General features: G+C 39.2%; 1 protein-coding gene across 1 annotated transcript; it reads right to left on the bottom strand.

Annotated features, from left to right (window-relative positions):
• Positions 1-930: 930 nt before the first annotated feature.
• LOC140139459 (uncharacterized) lies at positions 931-21,471 on the bottom strand. Its single transcript, XM_072161209.1, has 3 exons — positions 21,429-21,471; positions 12,864-12,914; positions 931-1,742 (listed from the first exon to the last, which is right to left on the bottom strand). Exon 3 carries the CDS (start codon positions 1,717-1,719, stop codon positions 931-933), a length of 789 nt encoding a protein of 262 aa, XP_072017310.1. The 5' UTR covers positions 1,720-1,742; positions 12,864-12,914; positions 21,429-21,471.
• Between the last annotated feature and the right edge of the window lie 217 nt (positions 21,472-21,688).

Genomic DNA, 21,688 nt, shown 5'->3' with positions numbered 1-21,688 from the left:
TTCACTGGAGAGTTGAAGTGTAGGCCTAATAATATCGTTTCATAAGGACTTTTTGTCCAATACACAGCTTGTTTGGACTTATTTTGATGCATTTTATATCCCGATTCCAAATAAGTCGTCAAAACTTTAAAAATCTGACATTTTTTCGACGCGAAAATGGACTTTGAGATAATGTAAAATATGGCAAATTTGAGCTGGAATTTTGGTGCTTACATTGATTGCCCCTCAAAAAACTCAACAATTTTGGAATTTAAATTTTCGTTTCCATATTTATATTCAGCAAAAAAAACCCAGAAAAGCACGAACGCGCCTGGTGTCTGGTAAAGTGGTTCGACTTGAGATGACTATGACACTTTTTGATAATGATTTTAAACTGAGGTAAAAATCCTATAGGAGTATGCACTGTAACTGTATGCCCTATTGAATTACACATGCATTATGAAATAATAAACTAAGAACTGCTAACCCAAGAATAGGCATATTTGTACTCATTTTACTCGATTCATTATCCCGATCGCAAATCCATCAACGAAATTTTCAAAATCTAAAATTTTTATGATGCGTTATTCAATTTTTTTGCATCTGCGTTTACCACCAGAATCACTGAACGCGCCAAAAAAACACCAAAAATTTTGGAATTTTAAACTTTCGTCCCCGTATGTGGATTAAGCATAAAAAATGCAGTTGAATAAGCACAAACATGACTCGGTTTGGTTCAGCGGTTCTTCAGATCAACTATGCAATTTTTTTGGAAATGATTTTGCCCTATGGTAAAACCCTATAGAAGTATGCATGAAAATTAATTAAATGTGAAAATAAAAAAATAGCCATGAAAATTAATTAAATGTGAAAATAAAATTAATTTGAATAATTTAATATAATTAGCATAATCCCATTGATATGTTAATTTGATGATGTTGATAAATGGGTCTATTTTTTATGTGTATACACTTCAACTCTGCCAGTAATATGCTGTACACAAGCATCCCCTCTACTTACAATCAGTTTGCTGTTACTCTTTGCCATGCCATTGCATCCACCCCACAAATCATGTTGTTGTTTATCTATTGGGATGGTAGTAAGATGTGTAGCATCTTGTGTAAAACACAAGATATTGGCACTATCCGAATCACATACAAACAACACACCACTATGAAAACAAACACCATGTGGCACACTCATGCCAGGACATTGAACCCTATGTACTAAGCCATCTTGATTGACAATTTGTACTACACGCTGACCAGAGATGATGACATTATTATGTGATGTGACAGCCATGTATACAGGCTGTATGTCAACATTAAAACTATTGATGTGTTTCCCATCACCTGTGTGTTTACTTATGTAATTACCACTGATATCACCTACCAACAGATTACAATCTGTGTCCACACATATTCCCCATAGCGATGCATTATCATTATCTACATTGTGACCTGGTTTAACAGAGAGCCAACTACCACAATACTTACCATCATCAGCATTATAATACCTGACATATGCTGACTCGTCTGTAACATAATATTTACCTGAGGTGTAAACAACACCACAGGGACTATTTAGTTGTTGTGTTGTATCAAGATTAAACCTGTACTTCCCTTGTGTATTGTAAACAAACACACATTCTGCATCGTAGTCTGCAATTGCTATATCTCCATTGCTCTCATGGATAGCTATGCCTCTTGGGTTCCTCAATTTGCCTTCACCAATCACCATTTGTTTCTCCCATTCACCAATATCTGAAATGTAACAAGTAAAATATACAATGAGATTAATATGTAATAAAATAATTGCAAGAAATATAATTTATTAAATACTAATGATAACATAATGAATAACAATAATAACAATGTTAATTAATAAATAATTAATTTAAAAACAATAAATCTGGCAGTATGGCTACCCCCACTAGCATCCCCTCTAATTATAATCAGTTTGCTGTTACTCTTTGCCATGCCATAGCATCCACCATTCCTATCACCTTGTTGTCCAGCATCTATTGTGATGATAGTAAAATTGCAGGAAATATAATATATTAAATACTAATGATAACACAATGAATAACAATAATAACAATGTTAATTAATAAATAATTAATTTAAAAACAATAAATTCTATCACGACAATCCCTGAACGGAAAATAGTCAAGTTTGGATTCATTTCGATGCGATTTTTATGCTCATTCCAGATATGTCATCGGAATTTTAAAAATCCAAAATTTTTACGCCGCGAAACTTCACTTGATGAATCCTATTGATGGACCTATACTGTAAATCTATGGTGTATACTTGTATGTGATATTTTATTTGGAGAATGGCTTAACCAAAACTGGGCTTGGTTGTACTCATTTTGATGCATTTTTCATGCTGATATCAAATATGTCATCGAAATTTTTATGATGCGAAACTTAACTTTGTGAATAGACCCTATGTATTGAGATAGTGCAATGCAATGTAAACTACATAAAAAAAGTTTCTTTATGGTTAGAATTTACCCACTATTAAAATCTAGCGACCAATTATATGCGTTTGCTAAATAATTGCATGTGGGAGATTGTCCTGCTAGATTTTAATAGTGGGTAAATTTCCTAACCATAAAGAAACTTTTTTTTGCGTAGTGTACATGCTTGTGTATAGCCAGAGTAATGGGAGGGAACATGGACCTTTTAAGCATCATTATTTCTTAATTTTATGTCCAAAGTATATAAAACTATAAATTTTTGGAATGGAAATGAGTGGAGGAATCCCATGGTGACATCAGCTTTTGAAAAAATCTTTAGTTTTTGAAAAAATCACAAAAATACACTTTTTAACCCAATTTTTGGTGACAACATAAAAAACAAAATAAGTTCGAGTAAACATTTAGGAAGAGACATAAAATTAGGGAAAGTTTTTTATTTTTTTGAAATTCGCATCTTCTTGGAAAAAAAGCAATTTTGTTACTTTATTACGCTAAAAATGGCAAATAATGGTGTATATTCCATAGCCATCAGACAGGAAAAACAAGTCAAGCTCAACAGATAGAGACGGGGGCCGGGATCTTCCGAGAATTTACGACTGTCTTCTAGAAACACCAAAATCATCCAAGTGTGAAGAAGACAGTCAGCCAGTCATTACTGCCTGAGGATGGTAACAGTTAGTTACCGAAAATATTAGCAGGTAAATATTTATTTATTTGCCTTCAGTTTCCGTTGAAAATTTTCTTGTGTATATTTTTGTTTAAAACAAATATTTTGAAAAATGAGAAAAAGTTTTCTAAACTTTGATGAGCTCTAAACTATAGTGCAAAAGTTTAACTTTTGCTTGCATATTTTTTAGTTATCTTGTCACAAAAATCGTGCAATGTTGTCAAACGTGAACTTAACTCTGAGAATTTGACGCTTTTATTTAGTAAAAAATGTCAAAATTATGCACAAAACGTCCTTATATTTGAAAACGGGAAGACTTTCACGCTTGTAAATAAAAAGCTGTATCTGGAGCATGATATAAATGTACATCTTTTTGCATCAATGAATCCATTATGTCTTCTTTTAGTGTGCCAAAATTCAAAATAATTGACAAATCTGAGTGCCATTTTGAGCTATTTTGACTTTGTTTTGTTTACACAAGTTTTGCTGGCGTTAACAACATACTGAACGTGAATCGCGTGCGTAATCACAATATTTCGCATTCTCGAACTTCCTGACTCATTATTTCCTGCCAATTTACTAAGCTGTCTTCAGCCATGTGACTTTTTGAAAAGAGTGCAATAATGATTTTTAAAAAAAGCAAAAATGGGGGGAAATATCAACAGTTGTATTTTATCAATTTCAAATTAAAGAATACAATAAGTGTTCGTAAGTATCACGAAATCTCAAATTCGGGTGTGGACGAATGTGCCCCCCTTAGTCTGCCCTTAACGCGGCTGTGTACTCTAGCCATTGTTTCTTTCTCAAAATTGAGTTTTTATGATATGTGTGTACCTTGTTATGTTTTTTATAAATACAAGGAATGAAAATCCAGATTTGTAAACTCCACCTGCAATATTTTAAGGATTTTATTTCACTATTCCACTCGTGTTTGAAATTGAAAAGGAAAGAAAATCTTTGTTGTACCAGCAAGGTACACGCGCGCAACAACTCATCGCGTTGCGTATCGCGCAATTTGTTAACGCACAAATCGCGACGCTTATCTGCATCGCGGCGCATCTTATGGAAACACCACGGAAGCACTGATTTCACAAAAACCTAGTGGTCAAATGGCTCCGTTTTAGCTGATGAAATGTGGGTTTTTCAAGTTCTTTCCCCGATTTAAATATCAAGTTATGAATGGATTTCGCTCAAACTTCTCAAGGGGCTGTGGATTTACCCGATGTTCACGTAATATAAGTTTCAAAAACGAAAACTGTCGCATTCTCCTGTGAGATTCGATGAAAGTGCAAAATGTGACCACTTTAAACTTCAACGGCCATTATTTCAATGTTCATTTTCTCGGTAAAATGACGATTTAGGTACACGATAACTCAATAAATACAGCATCTATAGGTAAGCAAATATGATCATCGTAAAAAGCATGATCGACTCAAGAAACGGTTTTCTCATTTTTTATATTTTGGTCTATTTCCGATTTTGGGCATCATTTTGTGCAAATAGGCGTTTTTGAATTTTAAAAAGTTCATTTTGATGCCTTATATGGTCAATATCAAAAAAAATAAGGCCAATATCAAAAAAAATAAAAAAAACGTTTTTGGAATGGAGCCTCAAGATTGAGCTAAAAACAAAATAAAATATTTTGGAAAGAGTGTTTTTTTGTTATGATGTACCTAACAAATATTGCCAAAAACTCACTTTTTGTGATTTTCTTCAAAATTGTTGTTTTACCCCAAATCTGTATTTATATTAAGATTTATTGATGTCTTGCCTTCATAAAAATGTATACTTTTATATGTTTTATGCTGAATAATTACAAAGTTATTGCACTTTTACTACATGCATGTCTGAGAGTACACAGCCACCTTAACATAGCATTAACACGACTCCTTTGATGTGTGTAGCAGACACAATGAACCAACACGGGGGAGGGAGGCACTCAACTAAAATTTTGGGCAAAATGGGGGCTTGATGAACTGACATTTTGGCCAAATGATAAGATCACTTCGGTTAGGAGTCTACAAACATAGTTTTGCCGCAGTTGCATAGCGTCATAGGGGCACGGGGAGGGGGGCATCTGCCCCCAAATCGATTTGAAAATTTAGAATATCTCATAGGAAAATTGGCAATAAATGGCTCATGTCCCCCAACCATGCCTGGTGCTCACCCAATAATGGTCGGTGCCCCCAATAGGAAGATGCAAGGTGAACAATAGCCCGATAGGAATGACCAAGTCAAGCACTTACATAGGCAACAGGGCACTATATTAGTAATCCTTATGGACTAATCAATGGTTCACAGCAGCTTAGGGGAGTGACAAGAACCCTCTGCTAAATCATGATCCCAAAAGATGTTGATGTACACGGCTCTTGAAGGATTGAGCTCCATAATCAGTGATTCCAAACATGGACTGCAACATGGATGAAAGTTCTGCCAGTTGACAAGGTTCTTGAGACTGGCTCAGTCAGTGCATGACTTGGCATTGAGAGACTGGAGCGAGTGGCTCGTCTGATCACATAAGGCTTGGGCAGCAATGCTTTCAAGTCTGACGGGCACAAGCTGGTGTGCATCTTGTAGAGCACAGATGCAGCAGCCACCTTTCGTCTGTGATGTAAAGAGGGGATGTTAAGATCCATTCTTGCCGGCTGCTCGTCAACACCAATAATCCTCAATGCTTTGCTCTGTATGGCGTCCAAGGAGCTTCAGGGTGGTGGTTGCATGAGGCACTCATCCAGCACAGTGAGGCATACTCCATAACACTGCAATTCTGGGCCTCGTAAACTGTGGCTCTCCCTTTAACATCAAGCTTGTTTGCTACCCTCCTTAGTGCTCCAAGCTTCTGTCCAGCTCTAGCAGTAGTGTTGGAAATGTGCTTATCATAGGTGAGTTTCTTATCAATAATAGTAACACCCATGATTTCCAGCTCATCCATCTCTGCCAGTTTGGTGTTTCCAAAATAAAGGTCTTGTCTAGTTGGATTCCTCTTTCTTGAGATAGTCAGGGCTTTAAACTTGGAGGGCTCAAAGGTGACTTTCCACTTGTCTGCCCAGATCCTCATTCTCTCCAGGTCCCGGTTGAGGCTCGCTGTTGCAGCCATGCTGTCATCACTTGATCTGATCTCGCATAGGGTGGAGTCATCATCTGCATACAGATACAGGGTGTTCTCGCATTCATCTCCCAGATCATTAATAAAGACAGTGAATAGCAGCGGGCCCAGCATTAAGCCTTGTGGTGCAGAGGCATTGATGGACGTACTGTTTGAGGATTGGCCAGATAGAACCACTTTGATGGACCGGTTGGATAGGTAGCTCTCAATCCAGGTCAGAAGCTTGCCAGAAACTCCTTTGCCTTTCAGCTTGGAGCAAAGTCCTTTGTGCCATACCTTGTCAAATGCTCCTTTGATGTCCAAGGCAATTAGACGCACTTCATGACCTCTGTCTAGAGCGTTAGACCATTGCTGAGAGAGGATGGTTAAGATGACGGCTGTGTTGTGACGGGGTCTAAAGCCAAACTGTCTGTCTGAAATGAGATGGTGCTGCAACAGGTACTTCTGAAGCTGCTTCTGTACCACTGCCTCCATAACCTTGCTGATGTTGCTAAGAAGAGAGATGGGGCGGTACATGGATGGATTGGACTTTGAGTCCCTCTTATGGACCGGGATGACTGACGCACACTTCCACTGGCTGGGAAACACTCCCTTTGCAAAGCACGGGTCAAATAGGCGGCTGAGAGGTCTTGCTAATTCAGCCCTGCACTCTTTCAAGATTCTATTGGGGAGCCCATCAGGTCCATTAGCTTTATCAGGTTCCTCCTGATGTCCTTGGCTTTGAAAACTATGGAGTCCTTAGAATTTGGTGGTGTCCCCTTTACTTCTGGAGCAGGTTCTTCTGCATTCTCAAGTTGGCATTTCCTAGCAAAAGTCTGTCCTAGTATTTCAGCCTTCTCCTTTGCCGTAGTGTAGACCTGGTTTTGATCTTTTATTACAGGTATGTCTGCCCTAGCTTTTCTTCCAGACAGAGTATTAACTGTGTTCCACCACTTTTTGCTGCTCAGGCTTCCATCTGAAAGCTCTTCACTCAGCTTGTTGTTGTTGTACTTCCTTCTCAACCTGATTTTATTCCCCTCTGGCTTCTGCAAACTTATTCTTGTTTTCCTTAGTGTTGTTTTTCTTTAACCTCTTGAACAGGCAACACTTCCTATTTGCAGCTCTCTTGCAGCTGTCATCAAACCAAACTTTGTTGCCAGTTTTTTGGTGACAAACTTACTCGAATGTATACGCTTACGCAATTTTTGGACTAGACTCCATTCACCGGTGGGGAGTGATTTTTTTTGGCGGTCATGTTCATAATTTTGGGTGTTTACTGGGGAAAGAGTTCTGAGGGGGGCTTTGGCCCATACCCACACACCCTGGCACCCCCACTTGATGTTGATTAAGATAATTCTTGCATCAACATCTGAAAATCGATATGGCAAGTAACTGACCAGATGTAGGTACAAGTTAGGGACGGCTTCAAAACTCGACTGTCGGTTGCCCGCCGGTCCCATCTGGTGGGAGCTGGTTTCTATTGCTCTAAACAATTTAAAGCGGTTCAACTGCCATCAACCATCCTTAAGTATCCTGATCAGGGATCGGAATAATAAGCATATGTGTGACAGGATGTCGTTCTATTTCTCTACCCAAGAGAAAGACGGACACTACCTCGACAACCGGAAGCCCCAAGGGCTGCGAATAACCAAAATAATGAATCCATTTGTTAATCTTTTGGAACAGATATCGCTGCACTGGTATTGCTCTAATGGACCCAACTTTTCAAGGTGATTGGAAAACTGCCCTCTAATGACTCCGGTCCTGCACTACTACCTAGTGTACTGCCTCAGCTGGACTGCAGTATATAGAGTCACATGTACTCCAGAACAGCAGTATGTCCCCTAGAGGGTGATCTTCCTACTAGTGGGTGGTTGTGAGCATTCCCTTGAGGTGACGTAGTAGTATCGTCTCCATCACCTCGATATATGGGAAGAGGATCACGAACTCGCAGGTCCTGATTGTTGCTGTCAAATCCTGATCCAAGTTTCTCAGACAAGAACTCTGTAACTTGCTTCACCAGGGCTGTAAAAGGAAGACACAACTGCCTTATCACCCTAACCACGGCATGGAATAAGTGTTCACTGTATGCTAGGAAGGAAGACTCTTGTCTCCCATTGGTGATGAGCCCAGTATATCTTTCTGAAAGCTCTTTCCCGACTCATGTTCCCTAATAAGGGCTATGCTGTCAAGTGCCGTGCACAGTTGATAGATTGTTGCTCTGATCCCTGTGCCTCCGGGTATCTGAGGAAGAAGTTGTTTTGAAACCCACAAGAAGATCGACTATTGGCCTGAAAAAGAGGAACCTTGGCCAGCATGATGTGATCAATATGACAATGCAATGCAATGCTCCCCTCACGATCCTGGTAGTATTGAGATTGGCGGGTCGGTAAAGCCTTCACTGCTTCTTAGTCTATCTCTACAGCATCTATTGCAAAGCCAGAGGACCCACCAGGCAGGATGCATACAGGTATATCACTTAATGGAACATCACTGTGTATATTATCTAGACAACTCCCAGAGCAAGGAGCCCTATCATCTGCCAACAAGACCTTGCGCGAGGAGAATAAAGTCACTCCTGTAATTTGCATCGTCCTGACGGTGATATCTCCATAAACATGAAAAACTTAGTCTTCATCTAAGTACTGTTCTGGCCTGCCCCAACTAGCTATGATGCTGCTAATGGTCATTAAGTTAGGGTAATAGTACCACCACTCGAGCTCCCTGTCAGCTTCTGATATCGAAAGTGCTTGTGAAAACGGGTGATGACAGGTGCTGTGAAAATGGATGGAAATATTTTGAGAACGCCTCATGGGAGATGGCCATAGGTCCACCATGCTCGTCCATCGGCCCGAACTTTCCGTCCTACTACAGCCGGTGTGCTGTCTGACCCTGTCAGGAGCCAAGCACACCTAGTCACCATTATCTGTTCCGGTAAGGGTCCAGTAGCCCCCTCCTTGAGGTGAGCTGCCCCACTTGAAGCAGTGTGGTAAGATCTGGAGTAATGCATTGCTGATGGTAGGCACTACGGGTGACCCCAACTGGCAGACCCTGCATGGATCAATCACCTGGGTACACATGGTAACCCTGCAGCACCGGTACCCCTCCTCCTCCCTGTTGATCCAGCTGCATGTGAGAACTCAGGCTGAGGGTACTGAGGCACCAGCGCAGTACTAGCAGGAGCCCAGTGCCACTGACCTAATGAGGCACTACATAGCCCCCCAGGGGACCTTGCTGTGTACCAGGATACTCTGGCCAAAGCTCCTTATGTAAAATAGCATTGCTATGTATCCCTGCACTCATGAGGTACTGCATAGGCCCAGGGGCTGGGGTACTCAACTTTGGTTTTGGTAGGGGTGTGAAGCTGAGAATTTGAAAGTGGACCCATCAATATACCGATTTTTCAAGAAATTTTGACACATCGATGTACGAAAAGTCTAAATTTGCGGCCGAATTTAACCAAATTAGTTTTTACAAATTTCCCCAAAAATATTGGAGAAATTTTGGCTAGATTGAGGCAAAAGTGGGCTATTTTCCGAAAAAATTGAGAAAATTAAAAAAAAGTACCCATTCACTGCCTGAACAGAATTAATCATGTCTCACCTCCTTTTTCAACCAAATCGACGGTAATAACTCTTGTAGTGAGGGATCAACATTTATCCACAAATTGCATCAGGCAAAACTCACTTCCTGGGAACTAAATACCACACATTTTTATGTAACTCATTGAACCATTTGAGTCATATACTGACTCTAGCTATAATGACAACCTGAAGATCTGGTCAACTCATTGAACTTAATGCCGACCATATACCAACATTGGCTTTAAAAGGGGTCATTGATATACCAAAAGGCGAAAATGTTACCCACGTTAGCGCTGCACGCCCCATATGGTCATTTGTACTGTGTACCCCCTCGGGTGCATAGGTTGCTGTTAAAGGACCCTGCTGTGTATCAGGTAACCCACAGGGTGGGGACTGCAGAGATCCCTTGCACGATTAGCACACTTGCGCTTGTAGCTCGGAAATAGCTCCAACCGGGTGGGGGAGGCAAATATGGCCTCATTGGTGACTTTCTTGGCATGCTCTACGATGAGCTGACAGAACGCCTTGCCAAATAAGAACCCCAGCGTCCCTTAGAAGGGAAAAGCAAGTGATCTCCGGACGATGGATGGACATACTGAGGGCTAGGCCCATGGCGTTTTTGTTGAAGTTAGCTGTCAGCACCTTTAACAGATTAAGTTCGCGGAAAAGGTCAGATTTTGCCCCGTGATCCTTGGCCACTAGCGTAAAGAGGCAATGGTAGTGGTGAAACTCTACACATATATCCAAGCATGCTTGTTAATGTGCTTGAGTTCATCCTCCCTTTGGTGGAGTAGCTAGGACACGGATGCCTTTAGCTAAAAGTGGCAGGTGTTTGGCGATATCGGGGTCCAATAGTGGAATCCTCAGGAGGGTATTGTAATCCTCATTTGTAACATGTAAAGGTACTGTGTTAGAACAAGGCTTCCGGAGATACGGAATGATCGTCCGGTGTATGGAGTCTAATCCAAAGACTCCTAAAGGAAGGCTTCAAAACTTCTACTGCCTGTTGACCAGCGGTGAACCTGCTCCATTGTTTACAACATTCTTAAACACTTGAGAACGCTTCCTGCAATCTTATTAGTTCTTACCAGCTTTACCCGTGTGATATGACAGGATATCACACGGTCAGCGCTGCAAAGGCCAACGCGATACGCATACCCGCTATTTGGACCAATCGGAGGCGCACAGCATCAACAGGACTGATCGATTTTAAGCCCTAGGTAATTCCTTGCAAAATGTAGATTTAATTTGATTAAAATTTGTATAATATTTTTATTTGAATTGAAGTGTTTAAGAATGAGAATAAAGGTATTGTTTTAGCAGCTATCGTGCATCTATCGTCGATATAACACGGGCGACATCATTATTTTTGGTGTAAATCAACTCGGCTTCACCTCGTTGTTTTACTTACAATAATGATGTCGCCTGTGTATATGAAACGATAGATGCACGACAGCTGCTAAAACAATACCTTTATTCTCTAAATAGAAACTTGATCCAACCAAAGAGCCTGACTGCCTTATGATACATCAACCTGATTTTGGATGCGAATGCGAGAGCCAGGGGCGTAGCCAGCTTTCTTGTTGTCCAGGGGAAGACTGGTGCTGGTCATTTTCTCAACGGGTAGCGGAGGAAGGAGAGCTGGAACTCCGTCTTCAGACTCATCAGACTGAGAATCGCCCTCTGACTCCGAGTCATTTTCTGATGACGAAGAAGACAAAGAACAGACATCGCTTGCCTGAGCACTCTGTACCCATTGGGTAGCAGAATGTGAAGCAAGAGAAGAGGGAGTACTCCTGCGAGACCCTGAATTATCTAGCAGCATGTGGTATATCCGGGGTACTCAGTACAAATGACCACGCAGGGACGTGCATAAACATGGATAGCATTTTTGGCTTTTGGTATATCAACATGACCCATTTTTCTAGACAGCTGATGGTGCTGCAAAACCACTAGGTGGGAATAATCTGCCACAGCTTTAGGCCATGAAGGAAACCACCCTGCAGTGGGTACCATGCTACATAACTTGCAGACGACTGACCCTGCATTGGTCTACCACCATGGTAACCCCATGGTACGGCAGCACCGGTGCAACTTCCCCCTGCCACAATGGCTGTATCAACCTGGACGGGCAACGAGGTACCGCAGTCTCAGTTTGGGTACCCATGTGGGAGCCTAGCTGTGCACTGCTGTACCTGGGAGGTACTGCGTAATTACTTGCAAGGGGCTCTGTATACCCGGGTATCCTGCTGTAGGCGCAGCTTTTCCCTGTCGTAGGAGCTTAGGGAAGCTAGCTGTGTACCACGGCTGTCAACTGGTTGTGTAAATCACCCTCAAGCTGCCCATCCATAATGGCTGAATGGGCTGCATTGATCTGCAAGGTCTAACCCTGCTAGATCAATAGGTGATTGACTATGGCTGGGAAACGGATTTGTCAGCCAAGCCGGTTGTACCGTCACAACTGATTGACTCTCAATAACCAGGATGGATTGATGAGCACAACTTGTATTCACATTGCCCAAACCAGCTCTTCCTCTTGCTGTCAGCCTGGGAATACCCACACTGCTGACAGAAAGAATAGAAGTGCCCATGGCAGAAACTACCGAAGCAGGCCATAGGCTTGCATTGAGTAATCACCAAGATTTTCATGATGGTTCAACACACCAGTGGTAAAGAGATTTTGGACACCCTTATGTACTATTGCATCTCTTAAAGTTTGGATAATGCGATACATGCTCCTCTCTAAGTAACCACTGAATAAACTTATGCAGGTTATGAAGTATAAATCCAACAGACATACTGAATGCTAGAAGTATAAAACTCAGTGGTATAGCAACTTGCCAATGTTCAAAATTTGCAGACTAGTGTGTGAGCACAGATCCTGTATCTGTGGTGTGGTGTGAGCTACTTTCTGCTGCTGTTTTTGTTTTTTAAGAATCTGAGCTGAATTTCCACAGGACAAGGAACACAATTTTCCACAATTGACAAGTTTTTACCCATTTTGAGGTATTTTCAATTTGAGCTAGATCTATATTTACATTTTTACATTATGTTTATGTCTCACCTTGTTTTAGGGCGGTTGCCTCTGGCTTTCCAGTTGAGCCGGATGATACATCTGATTATTAAAAGAAAATAAGTTTTTTATTTGTATTTCAACCTGTATCTGTGTAAAGAGACTTTCAAATGTACTCTAAACGAGTACTCTTATATCTTTCGTAACATCGCACAATAAATAGTACAATGTGATGGTTTTATTGTATTTGTCATTTTTCACAACTTAAAATCTACATTTTTTGTTGATTTGATATCAGTGTGATTGGCAAAAGAATGCATGTATCTACTTGGGCCATATATTTTCAGGGCCGTATTGCATTGTGAATAACCATACTTTTTGTTTGGTAAATTCTTCTAGATCTTAAGCTTGTCTACCTGTTTTGTAACAGCCAATTACAAGCAGTTTGCTTGAGTCAAGAATGGCCCAAGGTCTGCCTGTTGAAACATTTTTCATAATACTCAGGTTAAATTACAACAGACAAGAGCCCGATATAAGAGTCAGATCAACAGCATAATGAAGCTGTGGTCATACAAGCTTTTCCCCAATTTGAACTAGATCTATCATACCCCCTTGGTATTTACATTGATTATATTTACTAGCGATCACCCGTCTTGCGCGGTCAGAGTCTTTCGCGGTTTGTAAATTTTTTATATTTTGTGAACATGTAAATGTTTTATTTAATGTGATTAATGGTATGAGAGGAGATTATATATATATCATTTAGAAATATAATTTGTAGTATCCTTTCCATATAAATCAATGGCTTGAAATTGCAATTACATCGTGATCGAAGCAAGTCTTCTTGCCACCATATCATATCACTGCATATCCACCGTGAGAAGTCTTGCCCTGTTTGATGTTGGCCGTCCTGATATTTAAGATTTTTATGCATTTACAGTACTTTTTAGCCCATTTTGGACAAATTTGGTGTACCTTTTGGCCATTTTGTACCATTTTCGTCCAAGTTTGTCCCCCACCTTGAAATGTACCTTGCTGCCCCCTGCAAAAGTCCTGGCTACATCACTGAGCGGATTAACACAATTTTATTCAATTCCCTCTTGGCCCCCTGTGGTATGCTGGCTGACAGATATTTAAGATTTGTATGCACATACTTCTTGTACTTTTTATTTGTTAGCCCATTTTGGATAAATTTGTTGTACTTTATACTTTTTAGCCCATTTGTGACAATTCCCCCCCCCCCCCCGCATGATGTTTGCCTTGTCCCCCCCCCCTCTCTCTCTGAAAAAGTCCTGGCTACACCACTGTGCAGATGAAACAATTTTATTCACATTTCCTTACACTCTGTTTCATATTATTAAGTTATGCTGATAACATATAATAATAATTTTATTAGAACAACGCTTTTATAACAGCGGCACACGTCTACCCGACGGTGCGTTCTTACATTAATATACGAGGAAACAAACAAATTTAAACAATAAACAACAACAAAATGAACCAAGAATAAAATAAAAAATGATCAATGAACTTCGTTGCCGATCCATCGAACACGTCTTTCCGGCGTATTGCAGTGTTCCAAAGCAAATTGAATGAAAAAAAAAATATCATTTTGGGACCCCACAATGCACCAGAAAGCGAAAATCGATGGGTCAACAATAAAGTTTTGTAACGTGACAAAAGGGTAATCACTGGCTGTTTCATTAACGACGCCTCTCTCCACTCAATGCAAAGATTCCATCGAATTGAAGACGCAAGAGGGCATAGAGCAATGGGTTGGAATTGGCGGAGAAGATGCTCGCGGGGCATAGGAAATCAAAGGTAAAGGCGTGTTATTTGAACAACCAGAGAAGATTCTCATCTTCTCTGGAACAACCAAGTGATTATGTAAATGAGAACAAAAGTATATCTACTCTACTTGAGGCATTCACTACGATAAGACCAAGCTCGTTTAAGGAGTGATTTACAAGTTAAATCAAAAATATTTAGCATACAATCAACATCGATACTATTAACATCAAACAATATTTCACTTGAAATCCCAAGCATGAGACATGTTTTTACATTTAGATCACTGCATATAAAAAATTGCCATATAAGATCTAAGCTATTTACAATAAGTTGATACTCAAGATTATAGTATTCGGCAGTTCTGATATTTTGGAGTGCTTTACATACAAACATGAAATGTCTTATATCTTCAGTTCCATTATTACATAAAGGACAAGTACTGTCCGCTCCATTGTTCCATAAACGAGTTCTACCGTTGAGCGGTAACGTATTTGAACGTGCTTTGAACTTAAGAGATGCAGCATAAAAGTCAAAGTTACATAAAAGATATTCTTCGAGACTAGGCGTGGATTTAATCAATTGGTAATCAATCAGGGACGATTTAGAGGCAACATTTTTCAACCAATTTTAAGTGAATTATCCAAAAGAATGTTAGTCAAATTATTAACCCAGTCATTGCTCACGGAAACATCGTTAAATACATGATCCATACCACATTCAATAAACACATTTTGTAAGTAGGATAACCAGCGAAGTTGTTTAGGCTTTGTTGAATTATAAAGTGTGCTTGTGACATTAAACATCAATTTTGGCCAACGATGCAAAGACATACATCTTAATCTATCAAAGTATTTCACACGTACTTTGTCTTGGAGAACAGAGATTGGTTGCCAACCAAGATCACCCAGTAAACATTCAATCGGTGTATTCCTGGGCGCTTTTAAAATTGAACGAGCCATTTGATTTTGGAGACGCTCAAGTTTTCTAGCATCATCTAGGCTATTAGGTACCCATATAGCGGCAGCATAATTAATACTCGAGATACCCAAATTTTTCCATAAAAGATCTCCGTAATACACACGCTTAAAATCATCCTGGTCAGCTATAAGCGAATTTATATAACCAATCATACGATTCCCCTTTTTAATAATGTCTTCGATATGGTAATGACTTGTCATGTTTCTACTGAGAGTGACACCTAGGTACTTATACCTGTCAACTTCGTTAATAACACTCTCTCCCAAATTCCATATTCTATTGGGATTCGATCGTTTGCCAACAATCAATACATTGGATTTACTATGATTAAAGCTTAGTCTCCACGCGTTAGCAAAGTTAGCCGCAAGATCTAACATCCTTTGTAGTTCATGATCGCTATTTGCAATAAGTACAATATCGTCAGCCCAAAAGAGGCTACCAGTTCGGACATTACAAATATTTACCCCTAATTTATGATGCTCGAGTAACTTTGTGAATTCATTTATATAGATACAGAATAAAATTGGAGAAAGTACACATCCTTGTTTAACACCTTCTTCGATCTCGAAAAAATCGGTATGAATATTGCCAAATTTTACCATTGATTGAACATTTCTGTACAAAGCATCAATGAGCTTCCAAACATTTCCTCTAATGCCAATATTCCATGCGGAATAAAGGAGTCCATCCCTCCATACTGTGTCAAATGCCTTACGAAAGTCCAGGAAGGCCATATAGGTAGGTTTACCCTCAGCAAGTCTTGTAGCTGCAATACTCTGAATGGTAAATATATGGTCTTCACACCTGTAATCCTTTCTAAAACCTCCTGGACTTCCGAAAGTATATTATCTTTATCCAGAAAGAGAGAAATTTCATTTGCAATAATTCTATTAAAGATTTTCGAAATGCAGGACGTTAACGTTATCCCCTATAATTATTGAGATCTTTGTGGTCTCCTTTTTTGAAAATAGGAATGATAACACCTATATTCCATTCTTTTGGAATTATATTTGTTGCAGCAATCTTTTTAAATAATTTAAGTAAAGAATTTATTAAACAACTGCCACCATTTTTAAAAGTTCATTTGAAATACAATCAATACCTGGTGACTTATTATTCTTAGACTTCTTTATAGCATCATATACCATTTCATAAGTTATCTCAAGTGTATGAAGTTGATTATCATTAACAGGATTATTTTGAATCCTATATTGATTTACCATCTTTTTAACATTACGAGTCGATACGTCATTATTACAATCTTTAAGTTCCCTATTCATTTTACCAAGAGTACGCCAATAATATAATACACATTGTTTCATTTTGTTATTATCGTGAATAATCTCATTAGTACCTGGATCTTTCAAAGAATAGATATCCTGCTTAGGTTTGTTTCCACAAAGTGATTGCCAGAAATTGCGCCAATGGGGACCTCCCTCATTGGCAACCTTGATCGATTTCTCAACACGTTTATGCATGATCTTTTCTTTGATGATTGATTTCACATGGTGCCTCTTTGTTTGGTAGTCATTCCAAAGATCTTGACCTAGTTCTTTATCGTTCTTATCACCCTTACACCAAATTCTATGTTTTCTATTAGCCTCTTTGCTATCTTTAATACATTTATCAATATCTTTATCCCACCAATTACGCAGTTTTGAATTTATTTTACGGCTACCGATGGTTTTTGTTGCTGCTTGAATAACTTTATCTTTCCAAGAGTGCCAAATAGAGTCCATGTCATCTAAATGGTCAATATTCCAATCCGAAAAATTACAAGAGATTTCATTCTGAAAATCAGACCAGTCTTGGTCTGGACTAATATCCCATATAATACGATTTTTCTGATTTTGATCATGGTTATAAGTTACTGGTTTCTTAAAAGCACACTTCATTAATAAAATATTATGATCACTACCCAAATTCATATTACGATCGTCATCTACAATAAATTCTTTAACATATTCAAAAACACTATCCGAGCATAAAAAGTAATCAATTGCACTTTTCTGATCGTGCCTAAACCAAGTAAATTTACCTTTACATAACTTTGTACAATTCATAATAAGTAAACCAGAATCGTCTCTAAAATTAAGTAGACGTTGACCATTAACATTAATATCCTTATCGCAAAACGGAATCTCTTTACCAATTCTACCGTACAATCACCCATAATTATGATTCTAGGATCATTAATGTTGTCAGTAACACACATTTCCTCAATTCTAATGCAATCAGAAAGTAATTGACTATAAAGTTCATCTACACGCTCGATGTCAACGCCTTCTACTGGAAAATATACAACGGCAATAAAAATGGGACCATTTTCCATAGAAATTTTAACCATAGTCTTTCAATCTCATCACTACTAGAATCAAGAAAATTATCATCGATTACATTTAATTTATCTGACACAAGAAAACCTATTCCGCCACCACCTTTGTGGGATCTATTCTTACCAAACCATTTATATCCCTTGACTTCAATACCATCGTCATGTTCAAGAAAGGTTTCGCCAAACCCATAACATCTATATTTTCTTTATTCAACAGATCACTTATGTCATAAATTTTGTTCTTAACTCTGTTAACGTTATTAAACGCAAAATTACACCCGATAACAGGCCTATTACTAACACGTCTTTTCCCTTTACCTCGCCTGTGTCTTTTACCATGTTTACTAGTCTTATTACCTTCATATGACTTGTTGGTAGGCCTATGTGATATTACATCTTGAGTAATGTGATCACTACAAATAGGCATGTTATCAGTTCCAGAGACATCGTCTTCATTTACATGATAAAAATCAGTACATTTTACATTACTTATATTTGAACGAGTGCATTCATCATACAAATTGAATTTGAGACACCAATATCATTGCCGCCGAATACAAAATTAATACTTTCTCTGGCTTGTATACCAGAAGCGGCATCAGACACTACTTCTTTGCCTAAAATCTAGAAATATTTACACATGTTCAGACTCTGTTTATGACCAAAGGTACCGCATGAAAAACATTGTATAGGTTTTGTGTGCTTACAGTCTTTCCTCTGGTGATTTTCCTCTCCACAAAAATAGCATCCACGAGCACGACTTCTGGGAAATGCTTGCGATCACGATGTTCAACTGCATGCTCATGAAACTTATTATATTGTCCGCGTGAATATCCATTATTTATAGGCCTGTCGCGTCGGCCTTCTACGCGAATATGATCAAAACGACCATGGTAGGAAGATCCAGAATGTTTACGTTGATATGTTGACTTGCGTTCAGTGTTTCCACGTTCAGACCGATTTCGTGAGGAAGGTTTGACGACGGTGTGTGTGGCATTAATGTTCATGAGAAGCGCTTTGGTCCCCACCTTTGAAAGATGAAGCTTACCACCATTGAGCATGTCCCGTTAATTTCGCGTCTTTGGTAAACGCCTCGTCGTTATCCACAATTACACAGTTCGCTGTTTCCGCTGCTTTTTCTTTCAGACTCGCATTTAGTTTCTTAACTCTTTCCTGGTGTTCTTTGTTGTCTCGTCTTGGGCATACTGTTGATATTATCTTAGTCGCGTTTGGAGCTCTTTTGGTGATGTCCTCTAAAGTTTCTTTGATAGTGTCAACAGCTGCTTTCACGTCCTCATCATTGGTGCAGTCATTCGTCCCCGCGTGTATGATCACAGTTTTGTATGGCATAGGTTTGGAGGCAAGAGATGATCTTATGTCTTCCATTTTTTGCGCCAGGAATGCACCTTACTTCAGTACTTGTCAGTCCTTTTTCGTTGATGTGCTTAATAATAGAGTCTCCAACAAGTAAAGTATCCATATGAGTATGATCGCGAGGTTTGTCATTCCTTATCTTCTGAATGTCTGCGGGTTGTGATGGTTTGTCTGTCGCCATGGCGATGCTGATGCTGCACTCATATTCATAGCTAATTGCTCAGACAACGTTGATATCAAACTTGCTTGTTGTTCAATCGTTGTTTTCATAGATTCATTTTCAGCGACTTGATTTGCTAGTTGGCTTTGGAGGCTACCAATAGTCTTAGGTATGTTCTTACATGAAGAGCAAAACCAAACGGCTCTCGTCCACTGGTACTAATTCCAACACATTGCGGGTGAAATTCCCCTTGGCATAAACTACATGACACTGGTTTGCCTTTCACCTCTCCCTTGGTTAACTTGCAGGAAACAAGACAAGCGATAGTTTGCTCATTGACGGATGCTATAGGGTTTAAATTACGTAGTGGCGTAGCTTGTAAAAGTCTCTCAGCAAAAGATGCAGGTGACAAGGTGTCCTTGTTGAGGGTGGTAATACTGGCTCTGAACACAGTTTACAAGCTCATTCAGAATTGTTATGCTAGTGTTGGCGATAACAGTTGGGTCATGACCCAAAGGGAAGAGAGAAGCTAGTGTCCCTTGTATTGAGTTGCGGGTTGCATCTGCGTCAAGGCACGGAGTTGTTGCAAGTTCATAGTTCCTATGGATTTTCATGCGTCAGTTTAATCACTTTAGCAGCATCTTCCACGGTAATGATCTTGTTGGGTGCAGGTTTCGCAGTAGTGATCTTGTTGGGTGCAGGTTTTGCAGTTGTCTTTGGCTTTACAGCTGCCATCTTAGCTTCTCTTATCGCCTCACAATCATTACAGAGATAATAGTCACATTGTCTACTTGCCACATCTTTCTTAGTCTTTTTACAGTCATAGCATTGACGCATGATGCTTATTTCAGTAGATAGATGATATAGATGTAAATATTGATGCAAAAATATATAAAATCCAAAATGATATTGATGACAAATAGTCGGACGCAAAATATAAAATCCAATTCACAATATCCACATGTATAGTAATAAGCAGCAAAATCGATCGGTATACGGGAGCACAGCGTAGGCACGTCTTACCTCAACGGAAGTCTCTACAAAAAGCAGAGTATGCCTATTCATGGTAAATAAAATTCAGTGGTTTGAGAGGCAAATAGGCAATTGCACCATATTATAATTAGCACAATTGAACTATAATACCCTCCTCACTATAATACCCTCCTCACTTTGCTACACCAACAGCCCTTAGGGACGATCATTAGATTCTCAGGGTGGAGGTATGAAGTTTTGAAAAAAAACTTCACCCACTACATGAGCAAAAATCCCCACCAACACTAAAAAAAAACCTTTCCCCACCTAACTGTGTATAAATGCATGAAATTAAAAAAAAAAACTTGCCGCCAGGCAAAAAAAAAAAAAAATCGCCACCAAAAACAATTCACGACAAAAATTTCTTTCCCGACCCTAACTTCCTACCCCCAACCGAGTATCAAATGGTGCGTCCCTTATAGGTATGAGATGTTCATGATGGCAATCTTGACCTACAAAAGGACATTATGAGATGTTGACAATCTTCCAAAAAGGACATTTCATCCTTTTGAGTAAATGTTGACTTTATTGATGTGACTAATTAGGTGTTCATAATACAGTCCCTGGTATTATATAATACTGTGTGATTGTATAATAGGTAATTCAATGACCATCCAGACTACAGCCATAGTATCTTCACACCAATGCCAAAACAGAAGGCCAATTTCTGGCTATGTCAACATTAGTGTATTGTGTTGGCGTTAACATTTTTAGCATGCAGTTCTGCCACTGCCTTTGCCCTGCCTTTGAAACTAGTTAACATAATTTGACACCCTTAACGTAAACAAAAACAAAATTGGACGTTTTATTGGGGTGCGGACAACTTTACTCTACGCAACGCAAAAAATCCGTTTTCCGAAATAATGTAAAACGTAGAAGTTTTTAGCCTTACCAATTCGCCAAACTCAGTAATTTATTATAGATAAGGGGGTGATAATAATCTCACCTTCCTTCGCGGCTGTTTGGTCTGGCTTATCAGTTGAAGATGATACACCAGTATTGAAATTATAAAAAAATGTACAGAATAATAGACCAAAAAAGTAGCTCTGTCTCAGGAGACGATGCAAATAGTGCATTAAAATTTGAATTGTAGCATATAATAAAAACACAATACATTATACAAAAAATACATACTTCGCACATATCACATAGCCTCCTTTAGTTTTCCATTTTAAGAACCTCTTTTTTGCCTTAAAGGGCATGATT

Source organism: Amphiura filiformis, chromosome 2, assembly GCF_039555335.1.
Source record: "Amphiura filiformis chromosome 2, Afil_fr2py, whole genome shotgun sequence".
Classification (NCBI taxonomy): Eukaryota; Metazoa; Echinodermata; class Ophiuroidea; order Amphilepidida; family Amphiuridae; genus Amphiura; species Amphiura filiformis.
This window is presented reverse-complemented; position numbering and strand designations above follow the sequence as displayed.